Here is a 14,687-nt window from a genome sequence, read left to right as displayed (position 1 = left end):
TCTGTAGAAAGTCTTGACTTGCAGAGGTCATAAGTAACTGTTCAGATTTTTTTTAAAATAGCATGAATTTTTGTCAAATTTAGTTTTTTTTCTAAACACGTTATCAGTTTGTGAGCATTGTTGGATAACCTAGTGATTCAAAAATACAGAAAATGAAAATCCATAACTTGCGTTCTGCTAATTGGTTCTGACTTTTATGAACCATTAATTTCTGCAAAAGCCTTTCAGTGTATATTAAAATTAAATACCTGTCATAGAAATTATTTCTCTATTTGTTTATATTCTCAACCTTTTGATTTAATTTGAAAGCTGTTTAAATGCTTTGCATCATGGTAATACTAAACTAAGTAAAGAGACAAGTAAATCCTGCCTTGCGATTTCATTATGCTTATGGCTGCTATTGTGGCAATTGAAGTAAAGCTATTTTCATCCTGTAGTTTTAGTTTATAGGATGAAATTGTGTAATGATTCATTTGGTCTTCTGAGTTACTTGTGGAACTATAGATAGAAGACTTCTGAGTTACTTGTGGAACTATAGATAGAAGACTTCTGCATTGGTTCAAGATCAACCTCAAGCACTCCGATGTCAAATCGCTTGCATTTACTGCTACAGAGCTTAGAGCTGAAAGAAGATACAGGATTTCATTTAGAACCTGTTCCTCAGCATCTGCTTCATTACACTGAAATTGAAGATGACTGCTTCATTTCTTTTTTTTTGGTCATAGTAAATACAATTTCTGTAACTGAGGAAGTCAAAATGATAAGGCGAATTGGCTGGCTAGAAGAGGGAAGGTAAATTAAAAACCAATGGGCATGCATGTGAAAGGTTCTGAACAAGTGGAAGCTCTTAACCTAACAAGTACAGTATTTTAACTAAGTGGATGTGGCAGATAAGAGAATGTGATCCTGTTCAGGAGCGTGATCTATAAATGTGTATCACGGTCATGGTGTTCCTTATGTGTTGGAGTGAGGGGCAGGGAAAGGGGCAGTAATAAACTACCATTAAAATATATGCTTGATTAACAGCTTCTGTAAGTTCTTACTCATATGGTAATATCTGTATTTTGTGGGTATATGACATTTAGTGGAACTTTTTGCCCTTTGTATTTCAGTGATAGACGTTTGCTACAACCTGCTCAGGTATGTGACATTCTCAAAGGAGTTATATTGGTCATCTGCTACTTCATGATGCACTATGTTGACTACTCTATGATGTATCATCTGATAAGGGGACAGTCTGTCATAAAGCTCTACATCATCTATAACATGCTTGAGGTAAGAATGCTGACATCAGAATATCAAGCATGCTTTTTTCAGACTGTTTAAAATATTATTGTATTGCTGTATTTGTAATTAGAATGTGGTGCATCTCGTATTCTCACAGATGTGCGCACACCCATGATTAATAAGCCTAGGTGCAGTGAAACAGACAAGTTCATGAAAAATAAGCTTTATAGATACTGTTTCATATTGCCTAGTTCCTGGAGCTTATTAATTAATTTAGTTGAATGAAAATTGAGACATGGAAATGGAAGAATTGTCTTAAACTGAAATGCAAGGGGTGGACCAGATAAGATTTTGAAGTAGTTTTGAAAAGCAGAAACTATCAATTTGAAATAATAAGATCCTGAGAGTGAGTGGAGAAGGAAGATAGTAGAAGACATGGAATTTCTTTTTTTAATTCTTAGTTTTGGAAGTATACCTTTCATTGTATTCAAGGACATGCTTTACTGTTTAACCTGTCTCAGTCCTGGCTAGCAGACAAAAGCCTGAGTACGTAAACAGTAAGTTGAATGGATATAGTGAAACAAGAAAAGGAAGTCCTGTTTGGGGAGGTAAGGTGAAGAGAAATTCAGGGGTAAAAAAAATGTTTGTTTTGTTATTAATTTAAAGCATGAAATTTTCAATTGCACTTTTATGATCAGTGATTCACGAATAATGTTTTCATAGCTACAATCTTGTCTCCATCCTGCAACCGTAGGACATGTATAGGAATACAACCTCTTAAAAGGACTCAATCAGATCTTTGTACACAAGAGTTAATCTACTAGGATTCTGGGATCTCTGAATAACATATTAATGTTTGTTTGTTTGAACATCTGTTTTACCTTTGTTTGAAGACTGTTAAAATTGGGCTACGCTTTGTGCAAAATCTGACTATTTTGTCTAAAGGTATTTGTTCTTTCCTCATAAAATATGAAAATATTGCATAAGGAATACAATTCATTATCCTATGTGAAATAAATACCATACAAGCCTCCTCAGTTGTTTATTCATAGGGATTTGTTTCCATTGGTTTTAGATTTGATGAAAAACATGTACACATATTAAATTCGCACTGAGTTACTATGTGGATTTTACTTGTGTTGGGAAATACTCATCCGCATATAGCTCCACAATCTGAGAGAGTATAATTTAACAAATAAATCCATGTGCTCAAAATAGTAATTTCTCTTTTATTTCAAGACTACTTCAAAAGCTGAGAAAGTACAGCACTATGTGCTTACCATGTAATTTGAAGAGATACTGCAATGTTTGCTGTAAATTAGAAGCCACATGCCAATCCAATTTAAATGAAGAGGAGAAGAGTTGAGTTTCCTTGCTATGTTTGGCAGAATCAGAAGTGTGTGTCTCAACTAAGAATTGCTGCCCGGGTTTCTTTTTGGGAAAGGGGGAAGTCTGTTGCCACTCATAGTTATTAGAAAAGTTACATTAGAATTTGAAGTTGGAAATTGTATTTAATTTCCATGGTGTTTCATGAAACCCAGCATGCTAAGCAGAGGGCATGTTTAAAGTGGTTTTTTTTGGTTTTACCATGGTAGGTTGCAGGCACAGTATTGGCAGTAAATGTCATGGGATCCCACTGGAAGACTTGATAGTCGGCTTTCAATAGTTCGAATATTGGCTTGCTTAGATTACTTTGTTGAATTTTGTTGTAAGTCTTTGCTACTAATGCAAGCAGTGTTTTTTAAGCAATAAACTTTATATTTTTAAAAGTTTTCAAAATAGGAAGATCTCTTTAATTTAGTTAAATCACTTGAGCAACAGAGATGTTTACAATGTCCTAATGTTTTCGGCTGTCAGCAAGTCCAGGAAATACTGTCCTGGACAGATGCGAGGAATGCAAAAGCTTCAAATTGTGTCCTGAATGCTCCTGATAGACAGCTTAAGGGGAGCATTCAGCACATTTAGCTTAAATGACACTTCTCTTTTTTAGATTCAGACCCACCGGCTCCTGCTCCTTGTGAAGCCCCAGTGTGCGTTACCGCTGGTGACAGCACTCACCATGGAATTCTGCTGGAGCCTGGAGCCGGCATGTAGGGTTTAGGTAAGTCATATTTGGAAAAGCAAGCAACAATATTGTGTGGTGGGTTTTAATATTTTCTATTCTGTCAGCTGAGAAGCAAGGACTGCTTAAATAAAAAGGAAAGCAAAGCCACCATGTTATCTATTAAAACCCTCACAATATTGTGAACAAAAATTTACCAAATTCTAAGCATTCTGTAGTTGGTGTTACTACACCAGGTGTAATTACTCAATGGGTCATCACAATGAGCAGGAATTAAATAATGTAGATCACCTTAATTTACAAAATTTAAAAGCCGAAAACAATACCACTGTAAATATCTCTCAGACTGATGGGGTTTTGAACTTCAGATTTATGATGATTCATCAGCTCATGGTTTCTTTCATTTTATTTCATAGGTGATGCTTAAAGAGTAGCATATAGTTTACTTTTTTTAATTCAGCCTTCAAATTCTAGGTAACTTCAATAAATGTTGGCTCGAATAGGTTAGTATGACTTCCCTCCTTCAGTATCTTTACCTGCAGAACTCTTAGTGAACAAAGTCAGAAAATGATCCCAAATCTACATTTACTTATGTTGTCCCAAGAAGTTATTTTCCTGTTAATAGGTATGGTTCAATATTTGCAGGTGCATCATGCACCTAGTTCTGTATTGTTGCATGTTGTTTTAACATGTCCAAAATAGTTGTCTTGCAGAAAGACAGTAAGAGGAAATATCAGTTGTCTTTATTAAGTAGACTTAATCAGGTTTTCATATTCAACTATTTCTGTTTTGTAGAGTTAGTAAGCAGTGTGGCTTTTTTTTTAGCCAGACATGTGCCTTGCGATAACAAATTTAATTTTGTAAGTGCTGGTTTTGTTGTTTTATGCAGCTTAGTTTGAAAATTATTGAACTGTAGTGTATAGGCAGAAAAAAACTTCCCTTGTGATTATCTTCAGGTTTACATGTTTGCTGATACTAAAGTGTTGGGAACTGGTAGAACTCCATGGGACCATTCTTGCCTGTGGTATTGCGAGCTCAGATTGCTGTCCATGTTTTTCCTATCTTTAGAATTGCTGCTAGATATTTTTCCCAACTCATGCATATATTCGTTGTATTACACTTGAGACATTTGTAGCTTTTTCAAACTTATTTTCCCCTTTTGTCAGAATTTTAGTCCCTCTTGATCACCTGCTGTTGTACTGTGCAGAGATTTGTACTAAGTATGTACTTTATTCCAAGGTGTAAGGAAACAGTACAGCCAAATCTAATTTCAGTCTTTCTTGTATCTGTAAGTTGATGATGTTCCTTGCCACACATCTGAAATTCACTTTTCTTCCCCCACCACCCTCCCATTAAACCCAGAGGGATAGGAAAAAAGTATTTAGGATAGTTTGATGCAACATACATATTGCTTTATCAAAGGCTGAAGTTAGAACTGTACTTGGGTGTCTTCCAAGGAGGCATCTAAGATAAAAGTAAATCGTTATATATTGTAAATACTGTTGAAAATGGGATATAGTGAGATTGAGAGGGAAAGTAAGCTGCTGAGTATACAAAAGGAACAATGTCTGTGAAATCCAGAGTGGAAATGGAATGAATAAGAGCTGGAAAGTGATAAATACGTGAAACTTTTTTTAGGTTGAGCTGTACTTACAGTGTCATATTCAGGTGTTAGAAAAATATTGCTTTAAGGCAGTGAAAAGTTCTTCTTGTTTAGGTGGCTGATCGTCTGTTTTCTTCATTTGGACAAGATATTTTGGATGCTCTTTATTGGACAGCTACAGAACCTAAGGAAAGAAAAAGAGCTCACATAGGTGTGATTCCTCACTTCTTCATGGCAGTGCTTTATGTCTGTATCCTTTTTCTTCACGAAGTTGCAAACTTTAAAAAATTAAATTACAGAGTAGTTGCTCTGCATTATTTTATAAAATATTTGAAAAATTGATAGTGTTCCTAAATTGGTGCTCCTTTGCTTTCAAAGTAAGATTGCCAGTACTACAGTTTAAAATTAATGAAAAAAAACCCCTTCTAACCTGCTTCAGAAAAAACACCAAACCTTTATAACGGTATACCGCTGCAGTAGTAGACAGGGGTTTTTAATGTGCAGTAAGATTAAAAACAGTAATTGGATAGTTCGTGGAAACTTTGATCTCTGATTTGTATTTGACTATTTTGGGTTACAGGGTCCTGAAGACAGTGGGGTTTTGTTATTTAGTGGAATGTTACAAACATAGCTTGAAAATGTTTTCTTGAAACAAAGGAATAAACTCATGAATATTCAGGGTGCAAATGAGTTCAGTGTGAAGTAACCTTAGAGTGAAATAATGGAAGTGATCTGTAAAAGCATACAGAATGATAGATATGGTGATGAATTTTGAATTCTTGTACTTTCCTCTGTTTTCTCTGACATCTTTAGGCTAATTCTGAATCTTTCTTTATCTCAGATTTTTTTTTTCTTTCAGGTTGTATTGCTGTTTCTCCTGACTAATGTCATGAGGCTCTTCTAGAACAAGAAAAATTAATACAATTATTGCATGCTATGAAACACTGTAGGCACATTACATAGGTTTAGGTACTCTGAGCTGTAAATCTAGTGGACGGGGAGATACAAATCTCTTTGTTAAACTTTGGAAACAGAACAGGAAATATTACTTCCAAATATGCTTCCTTAACCCTGCTATCTAGTCCTGCACGCTATTCTTATAATGGTTCAAGCAACAACCCTTAATGTGGCCTTCAACTCCCACAATAAATCACTGCTTACCATCATGATGTCCAATAATGTAAGTATGTAGCTTTATTACATAGCTACCCTAATTTTTTTCACCATCTTTAATCTGTGTATCATATGTATCGTGTCTATTTTCATATTATTTGATAGTCTGATTTGTTTATATCATTTTTTAATCAATAGAAACTAACTAACTGTTTTTAAAAATTGCAGTTCGTTGAAATAAAAGGAAGTGTTTTCAAGAAGTTTGAGAAGAATAATCTTTTTCAAATGTCAAATAGCGGTATGTATAGCTGTGCTAAACAGGAGAAAATGTGAAGTGAGATCTAATTTTTTAATTTATTTATTTATTTAATATTATTGTTAAAACAGCTTTACATTGGTGAATTTGAGCATTCTGACTTGAGTTCCTCATCTCCCATATTACTGTTTGGTTCGGTAGGATGAAACTGGGGTTCCACTTCCAGGACCAGTGTCTCACATTCACACATTCTTAAATGGCTACTTTTATTTGAAATGCTAAAACAACCTATTGGCTGTGTGCTAAAGTTATTAAATATGACTTTCAGATTTAATTTATGGTATTCAAAATATGTATGCTTCAAAGCATCTGAAGTAATCTATGTTTTCAAAAAGTTGACTTTATAGTGTGCTGAGTTGATGTTGATCTTAGATTGTATGTTGTTGGCAGTTGTGAGCATGGATCTTGAAATGCTTCCTCGCTTCTCAAAAAGAACGTAACGATGAAGTAGCTGGTTTATGAGGGAAATACCAGACGTGACTGTAACTGCTGACATGGTGTCGAGACAGTAGGAGTGGGTATTTGGGAAACATGTTTTGCTTCTGGCACTTCTTAACTGTGTTGCTGCTTAGTATGGAATTTGGGAAGTCTTACTCAGTGTGTCTCATGAGGAAAATCTGTTACAGGTATACTTTGATGGGGGTACTTTCTAATACTGGTATCAGCCATCTGAAATATTTGCGGAATTCTTCGTTTCAAAACTAATAGGAGAGATTGCACTTTAAACTAGAGCTTCTTTGCTTGTAATATTTTCTGACCTTTGATCACGTATGTTTCTGTTTATTTCTGCATATGGCGCTCTTGGTCAAAGCTATAGATAGGCAAACAGAATATGTTTCTTCATGCCAACTCCTAGTTTTTTAAACCAGAGAACTCAACTGTTCAAAAGGTTAAAAAAAAAATGATGTAGCTACTCATCTGAAAATAGATGATTTGGATTTTTTTATCAAGAGTTAAACTTCCAGCAGGCTTGCTTCAGGTTTTGGATTCTGGCTCTTAGTGTGATTTTCATCAAATTCATCTGCAAACTGTGATGATATTACATACAAATGTTAAATGGCAATTGTTTTGTTATGCTTTGGGTGAGAGACTATATAACATCTTAAATATATAACATAACAAAAAAATTAGCATTAAATTTGAATGTACCTCAACTTACATAAGTTCTTAATGCCCCCCAAAAAATCTTCCCAGATGGGTTAAGGTGTTTATCTGTTCTACTAGTATGTAATTTTAGTTCCAAGATTTAAATACTTGCATTTTTTTAAATTTAAATTTATTTAACTTTACAGTGAGAATGTCTAAAAGTGATGTTTACTAAAATATTAACAGAAAACATAGATGATTTTTCTTACATTTCCTCTCATTAATCACAATACTCGCAGATAATAGTTACGAGTATGCACCTAGCTCTACTGAAAGGCGAGGCCTCTTTCTTCATTTAAATGTTGAAATAAATGAGGGACTAGTATTAGAAATGGCTGGTCATTTCCTCCATAAAAAGCACCTGCAATAGTATGTTAGAAGAAATGTATATCAATATTTTATTGCTAGGCATTATTGCTGAAGACCCATAATAGCAATATCAGACCTTCCTTTATCACTTGCTGGAAAAAGTGATGCCATTCATTATACCATACGGGGATGGAGGCAGGTGAGCACATACACAGAAGAGTGCACAAAACAAGCTAATTTATTCCCTTCAAACAGATAACCTTTTTTTCTTGGTGTGGTTATAAATAGCAATGTTTTTCTTCTTGTAGATATATAATGCAGACAGGATTTTAGAAGAGGTTTTCACCTCTTTTGGACTTGAAGAGATTTACTGCATCACAGCTTCTCTAAGGATGGATCAGTGTTGCTTCAGTTCATGTATTCTGATAAACACATCTAGAAGGATGACAAAGTTATTTCCTGCAGCTGAAATGTGTTGGCATTCTAAGCCGATGCTATATTCCTGCCTCTGGAGCTGAGGCTAGTCTGGTCCTGGGGACTGAACTTCCAGTTAGCCCTTGGAGTGCCTTCTGCATCCTAGAATATAATATGCTTAAACTGCGTGCCTGGGCTGAAATAAACTGCTAAAGTAAATCACTAAATATAGGTTCCCCCGTATATTTCCCACTTCTCTCAGTTTCTTCTACCCATGTTCTGAGGCCTGCAGTCTCCGCTGTAGGGCAACAATGACAACAGTAGCTGATTAAGCTTAGATAGACTGAATGAATGCCCCCTTGCCCCACCTTTTCTGGGGCTTTGATCAAAGTATTACCATTGTCTCAAACATTTAATCCTAATTCAGGTGCTGATTAGTCCACAGAGGTTAAATGTATTAATTTTTGGGGAGCGAGGGAACTAAGGTCAGTCTCATAGAGGCATCTGAGGAACTTGTCATGAATAGGTGAAACTCCCTTATTTAACATGTTAATTAAAAGAAAAACATGAACTAGCAGAAAAGTAAGATAGCAGTGAGCTCAAGAAGTAGACATTGTGACCAAGAGGATTTGCTACGAATAGAATTCAAAAGCAAGTAATCTTGTGTACAGAAGCGTGAGAAAAGAAATGAGTGGTTTCAGTTGTGTGTCCTAAGGCTTGTCCTATGTCATGTGTTGAAATACATTGCAGAGCTCTGTCTGGTGATGAAGATATCATGTAGAAAGACACCAAGGTATGAAGTGCCACCAAGCTACCAGTTTAGAACTGGAAGTTGTGAAACCATTTTCACTTGGCAATTGTGCTCAGCACTGGCTTGTGGATAGCAAGCTGATATGTGGCTGTACTATTTTTCCCAGTATTTCCAGTTCTGGACTTGGTGTCGGTGGAGTTAGTGATCCTTCTCACCTTTGCATGGCCATTTAAACTTCTGCTCTAACAGCCAATTCATTAAAACTTCAGGACTGAAAGAACTGCAGATCATCTACATAAAAACTAATTGAATAAACCGTGAGATATACATTGGTTATACAGTTACCTAATAAAATCAAACCTGTTATCTTCTAGGTGCAGGAGGTCAGCAAAGATTGTGAGGTTTGTATAGCTGCTTGAGATTGCAGCTACAGAATCTGTGACTTCAGCCATACTGTTCCTGTGGCTTTCATTTGTCAGCTGTAACAAAACTACTTTCACATGGTCACCCTGATTTCTACTAGGAAATTTATGAACACCCAGGCAATCTAAACACTGTCGCCTTTGGAAAAAATTATTATACAAAAGACATAAAACCTTGTGTTTGTTGTAGCAGAATGAAATATTTTCCTAAATGTAAGTAGTATATTTTCTTTCTGAAATGGATAATTGTAAGCAAATTTTGTAGGATTCGGGATTAGTGAATGAGGAGACAAAATTATAAAGAGAAGCTCTTTTAGAAAGCCCAGCATGCTGTCATCCTTTATGCTTTTAAGTATCTTATTTTAATTTGAAGCTCAGTTTTTCACAAAACACAGTTGTACCTCCTATGAAGTACACTAGGTGCAGTGCATTAAGTTATTTGCTTCAGTTGGCTGTTTGCCTTGATATTCCTTGTTTTTTCTTTATTCTCAGAAATTTAACATATCTATTTGAAAGCTTTAGGAACTTTAACTTATTTTTCTGTATAATTTCTTACCCTTTTTTTTCTTAATTCTGTTCTTCCTGCTTTGTTCCTGATTTATCAGTCTCTCTGGCTTTGATCAAAATATTGAACAGCCTTCATTTTTACCTTTTGGTTTCTTGAATTCAATCTTTTCTCATGTGGCTCTAGTTTTTAATACCACTGTTCTAATCCAGGTGTTCATTTTAAAGATGAGGGACTTGGGGGCAGGAGTACATTTGAGATAGACCAGTGCCTCCTTGATGATTCCTTGTTCAGTCTTTGATCCTTCCTTGTGCTCTGGTGACATGTTAAGAGGTAGTTGTCACTAGAGCTAGTTAGGATTTGCTGAGATATAAACTAAATGATCTTGTTTTACTACTTACACACTGGTTTATAACCAGCTTTTGATCTAAACATATGAACAGTGGGATTAACGTGACCAAAATTATTTTTTCCTTCCTGATTAAGGATTCCTGCATGATGTGTCAGGGAATCTAGAAGGAAATAACTAGGTGTTCTAAAGACTATTTTCTACCCAGACGAGTAGAAAGGCCACTTTTGGATCTTTGTTCTGGGATCTCACTGCCCTTCTCGTTAGTTAATTCAGCAAAGTATCTAAGTTCTTCAGAATTTAGGTCCTTACTGCGTGAGTTCAGTAACTGATTATTTAGGATGTTGACATTGTTGTGCTGTCCTAGGAACAATTCTGTATTTCCAATTACATCCATTTCTTTAGTTGTGGTTTTTTTCCCCTCGTTTTTTCAGAGGGATGATACCTATGACTCACTGGTAGTTTTAACTTTGAGTCTCTGTTGTCATCAGTCCTTTAAACTGAATGTCTCTATTTTTCAGAAGGATTTATAGAAGGGCAGAGTGTGTTATTAACATGGGCATAGAATTGTGTTCAGATTGGAATGGCAGGGTTGATAAAAGCAAGGCAAATTTAAAGTCTGATTTCGCTATGTACAGGCCTTTTTTGGGTTTTACTTCAGAGAACCAATAGACAAAAAGTACCTCCTGCTTTTTTCCCCTATTGCATTTTATGGCAGTATGTGCGTTACTGGCTTTGAAATAAATGTTTACCACCTCTATTCATATGACAACCATAATAGGCACACATGGCATCTCCGTACGAAGTCTTGGAATGCCTGATTCTTCCTTTCCCTTTTCAATATACTGAAACTCATATTTTAAAGGAAACTGAAAAGATTTAATCAGAAGTAATTTGCACCACCAGTGAATTCATGGAAGCACAAGCAAATTCAGTGTCATCTTTCAAAATAGTCTACAAAGAGTGGGTATAGGGGAGTATGCAGTATGATGTGTGGGCAGGCTTTAGGGCCAGCCCTGTTAAGTGTACAGTTTAATTACAGTATTGGAATGCAGTGTATGCATGGTATGTGCTGATAAGAGACCAGTCAGGGGGTCTGAATATATCTGAATTGGTGGTCAATGTCAGCTCTGCAACACTTAGGAGCATGAACAGTGAGAAAGTAAACTTCTTAATCACATGCTTGTGGAGGTAGCTGAAGACCGTTTAGAATGCCCTCAGAGTTGTTCTGGCTGTCATTTAACCCTGTCTTATGATGGAAAGGGTTGTTAAATCTGTACTGTATTCTAACTGAGAAACAGTTTGTGATACGCTTATCACCAGCACTTCATGGGGTATGTCTGAAACTGAGTTGAAATGGCTTCTATCAATATTAAGGATTTGTCATGATGGAGAATGAAGAGATCCCTTTTTCTTCCTGCTTTACTCTTCATCACAGTAAAGCACATTAGAGACATTTTTTTGCCAGTACCTATGCTCTTTGTAACTGAACGCTGACACTGGTGGCCTGTCACTGTCTCCCCAGATTCACAAACATGGTAACTTACTTTCCTTTTGTTGTTCTTTAAGAGTATAATGTCCAGAAGTGTGAATCTAGGAATGTAGCTTCACTTGTTCTATAGTTCATCACATCATCTAAGAAGTGGTAATACATGGTACAGGAAATACCCCCTGCCTGTTTAAAAAAAAAATGTACATATACAACATCAAATAAGTTCATAATAAATGATGAAATATTATTGGTGTGTATTTTGTATTCTGAAATTTTAATTGGGATTTAGGGCTGGTTACCATTGGTTATTTTGGATATCATCAAGCCTTTTTTGTTATTGCCCATGAGACAGAAATGAAACAAATTTCTGAATCATTTGGGTTTACTACTGAAGCTGCTGTAAAATTCACTTTCTCCCTTGCTTGCATCTCTGACGGATGATGAGAAGGACAAGGATGAAGAAGAGCAGCTGAACTCATTCCTCTCACTCTTGAGCAGCCTTGAACAGCTGTGGCAGCAAAGATAAAAGATTAGAAGGGAGATCAGTGAGATCAGGAAAAATAAGTAGAGGGGAAAAATAGGTGTCAGCCTGTCATGTGGTCTCAGAAATTAGTGGGGGAAGAATGTTTATTCCCCAGCATAAGAGGAAATTCAAGGCCAAAGATGTCTGTCCTGGTTTTGGCTGGGATAGAGTTAATTTTCTTCTGACTACTGGACCCAGTATATAACAATTTGGATATCCATGATCTGTAGAAAATGAAATTTGCCTTCCTAATAACTTGAAAAGATAGACAGGTGTATTGTCTCCATTTTTGCACCAGGAGGTGCTGGTCCTTTTTGAATCCCCTAAGAAATGCACACACTTTATCAGGAAAGATAACTATTCTATGAATGTATTGGAAAAGGTGGCAACAAGTCACAACTTGAGTCCCTTTTGATGCTGGGAAAGCTGAGCTGATGCAGCACTGGATGGACCTCCAGTCAGGTCACAGCATACTGCAGAGTTCCTGTCTGTAGTGTAGTTCCCAGCGTCCCCTCCTCTCAAATCCAAATTTGTGGGAGAAGATTGTCTAATCCAAGATTTACTAAGTAATAGAACCTCAGAATGAATAGATAACTATGTATGCAAATAAGTATTTCTTTGGAATTGACAGCTTTTTTTTTTTTTTTAACTAGACATAAAGGAGAGGTTCACCAATTACGTGCTGCTACTAATTGTATGTCTAAGAAATATGGAACAGTTCTCATGGAATCCAGGTGAGTTAACTGGTAGAAGAATTAAATACAAAATGACAAGTTCCTGTGCTGTCGACAATTGATCTTTTGCTTCTTTCCTCAATCTGAAAGATAAGGGTAGCCAGGGCATTTAATTGAGAAATCTTCCAATATTTCAAGATACCTTAGATTCTCATTTTTCTAATTACTGGCTTTCCTGTAAGAGTGACCCTGTCCTTTCTGCTAGAAGTATATGCTGTTACACTACAGATGTGCGTAGTTAGGTTTCGCGTAGTGTCTTGAATGATTTCTTCCCAGTCCTGCCCTTTCCTTGAAGTACCTTGAAGATGAAGGATCCCCTAGAGAATTTTATTTTGTCAGGCCAGTGAGATGAGTATGTAAAAATTTCCATTTTATTATACTTAAGATTGTAATACTATATTGAGCAAGTATTGAGTAAAATTTGGATTTTGTTTTATTAGAATTTTAATAATTTTGAGCCCTGATCTGTGTGGGGTATTTTGCTTGAATGTTACCAGTCTACCTAAATTTTACCTCAAGCATCTAACACCACAGGTGCTCTGTCTATCCTTCATACATGCTCAACATTTATCCAGCATGTGCAAAGGTTGTCTTCCTAGTAGAGATAAAGCTTATCCAAACTGTGGTGTGGTTGTACAGTACTGTAAGTTTCTAGAACAGCAGTGGGATAAGCGAGAACACACACGCTGCTTGTTGATGTGAAGTTACAGACTTTTCAGACTTTTGACGATTTTTTACTGTTGAGCGTTACATATAACACTGAGTGTTATAATTTGGTGTTTTTGTATACTGACATCAAATTAAATGGCCTAACTTGTTTCTTTTCAACCTTCAGATCATCTTTGGGTGTTATTCCCAGATGTTTGCATGGTGGTTGCTTCAGAAATTGCGGTGGATATTGTGAAACACGCCTTTATAACAAAGTTCAATGACATCACAGCAGATGTAGGTATCCTGTTTGGAATGCTGAGTGCTGTTTTAAGTTGTAGTTTATTTTGCTAATTTTTTTAAAATATTAAAATCTATTCCAGTGCAGAAAATGTAAAAAATGTTATCTTCATGTATAGGATATACTTTGGGGAAGCTTGGTAGTTTCCTGATGCAGTATACTTCTGAGGATCCTTACAATGTGGAACAAACACCTCTGCTTCTAAATTAGTAGTTCCAGATCCATAAATTATGGAAAGCATTGCATAACAGTTCACAAAATAAGTACAATTCACATAACTGGCAGATCATTTGAAGTGATCACTAGTTAAATTGACAGGTTACTTGTTGTACGATCTAGACAGAGCTTGCACCTTTTCCTAACAATGGATTGTAGGTTAAAATTCAGGTTTTGGGAAAAGCAAATCTAGTGAGGCTGCTGAATCTCTGTTCTCGCATGTGTGTTAGAGGTGGAATTTGAAAGCAGAGATACATTTTTCCACTTTCCTTGGAGCACCGATACGAAGTAGGTTATGTTAGTTTCCCACTCCTGAAATTTCTTAGGCTGTATATATTATGCAGTCCTTCTTTTATAGTAGGAAATGAGGCTACTTTTTGTGTGTTGTGGCATGATACATTGGCCATTTGCCTTGCATGTTGTGTGAATTCAAATGCATCTGATAAATTTGTGAAGAGATGAGTTCAAATTTTTTTTTTTACTACTAAAAACACTTCAGGAAATGAGACCAGAACTTGGAAGTGCTATCTTTTTCAGCATCTCCAAAGTAACTTCG

General features: G+C 36.0%; 1 protein-coding gene across 16 annotated transcripts in view; it reads left to right on the top strand.

Annotated features, from left to right (window-relative positions):
- Nucleotides 1–14,687, top strand: part of TAPT1 (transmembrane anterior posterior transformation 1) — a 49,812-nt gene that overhangs the window by 21,352 nt on the left and 13,773 nt on the right. For 13 of the 16 annotated variants that reach the window (XM_080404975.1, XM_080404967.1, XM_080404970.1 and 10 more), the window contains 6 exons: nt 1,113–1,275; nt 5,007–5,142; nt 5,975–6,072; nt 6,234–6,303; nt 12,886–12,966; nt 13,802–13,911. In XM_080404975.1, the coding sequence (XP_080261101.1) occupies nt 1,113–1,275; nt 5,007–5,142; nt 5,975–6,072; nt 6,234–6,303; nt 12,886–12,966; nt 13,802–13,911 (658 nt within the window). The remainder of the gene's footprint in view (nt 1–1,112; nt 1,276–5,006; nt 5,143–5,974; nt 6,073–6,233; nt 6,304–12,885; nt 12,967–13,801; nt 13,912–14,687) is intronic. The other 3 variants (XM_080404982.1, XM_080404968.1, XM_080404969.1) reach the window with 1 other exon arrangement.

This window comes from Falco punctatus (genome assembly GCF_963210335.1).
Source record: "Falco punctatus genome assembly, chromosome: 1".
Classification (NCBI taxonomy): domain Eukaryota; kingdom Metazoa; phylum Chordata; class Aves; order Falconiformes; family Falconidae; genus Falco; species Falco punctatus.
The sequence above is the reverse complement of the archived record's forward strand: the minus strand, read 5'-3'. Positions and strand labels throughout refer to the sequence as shown.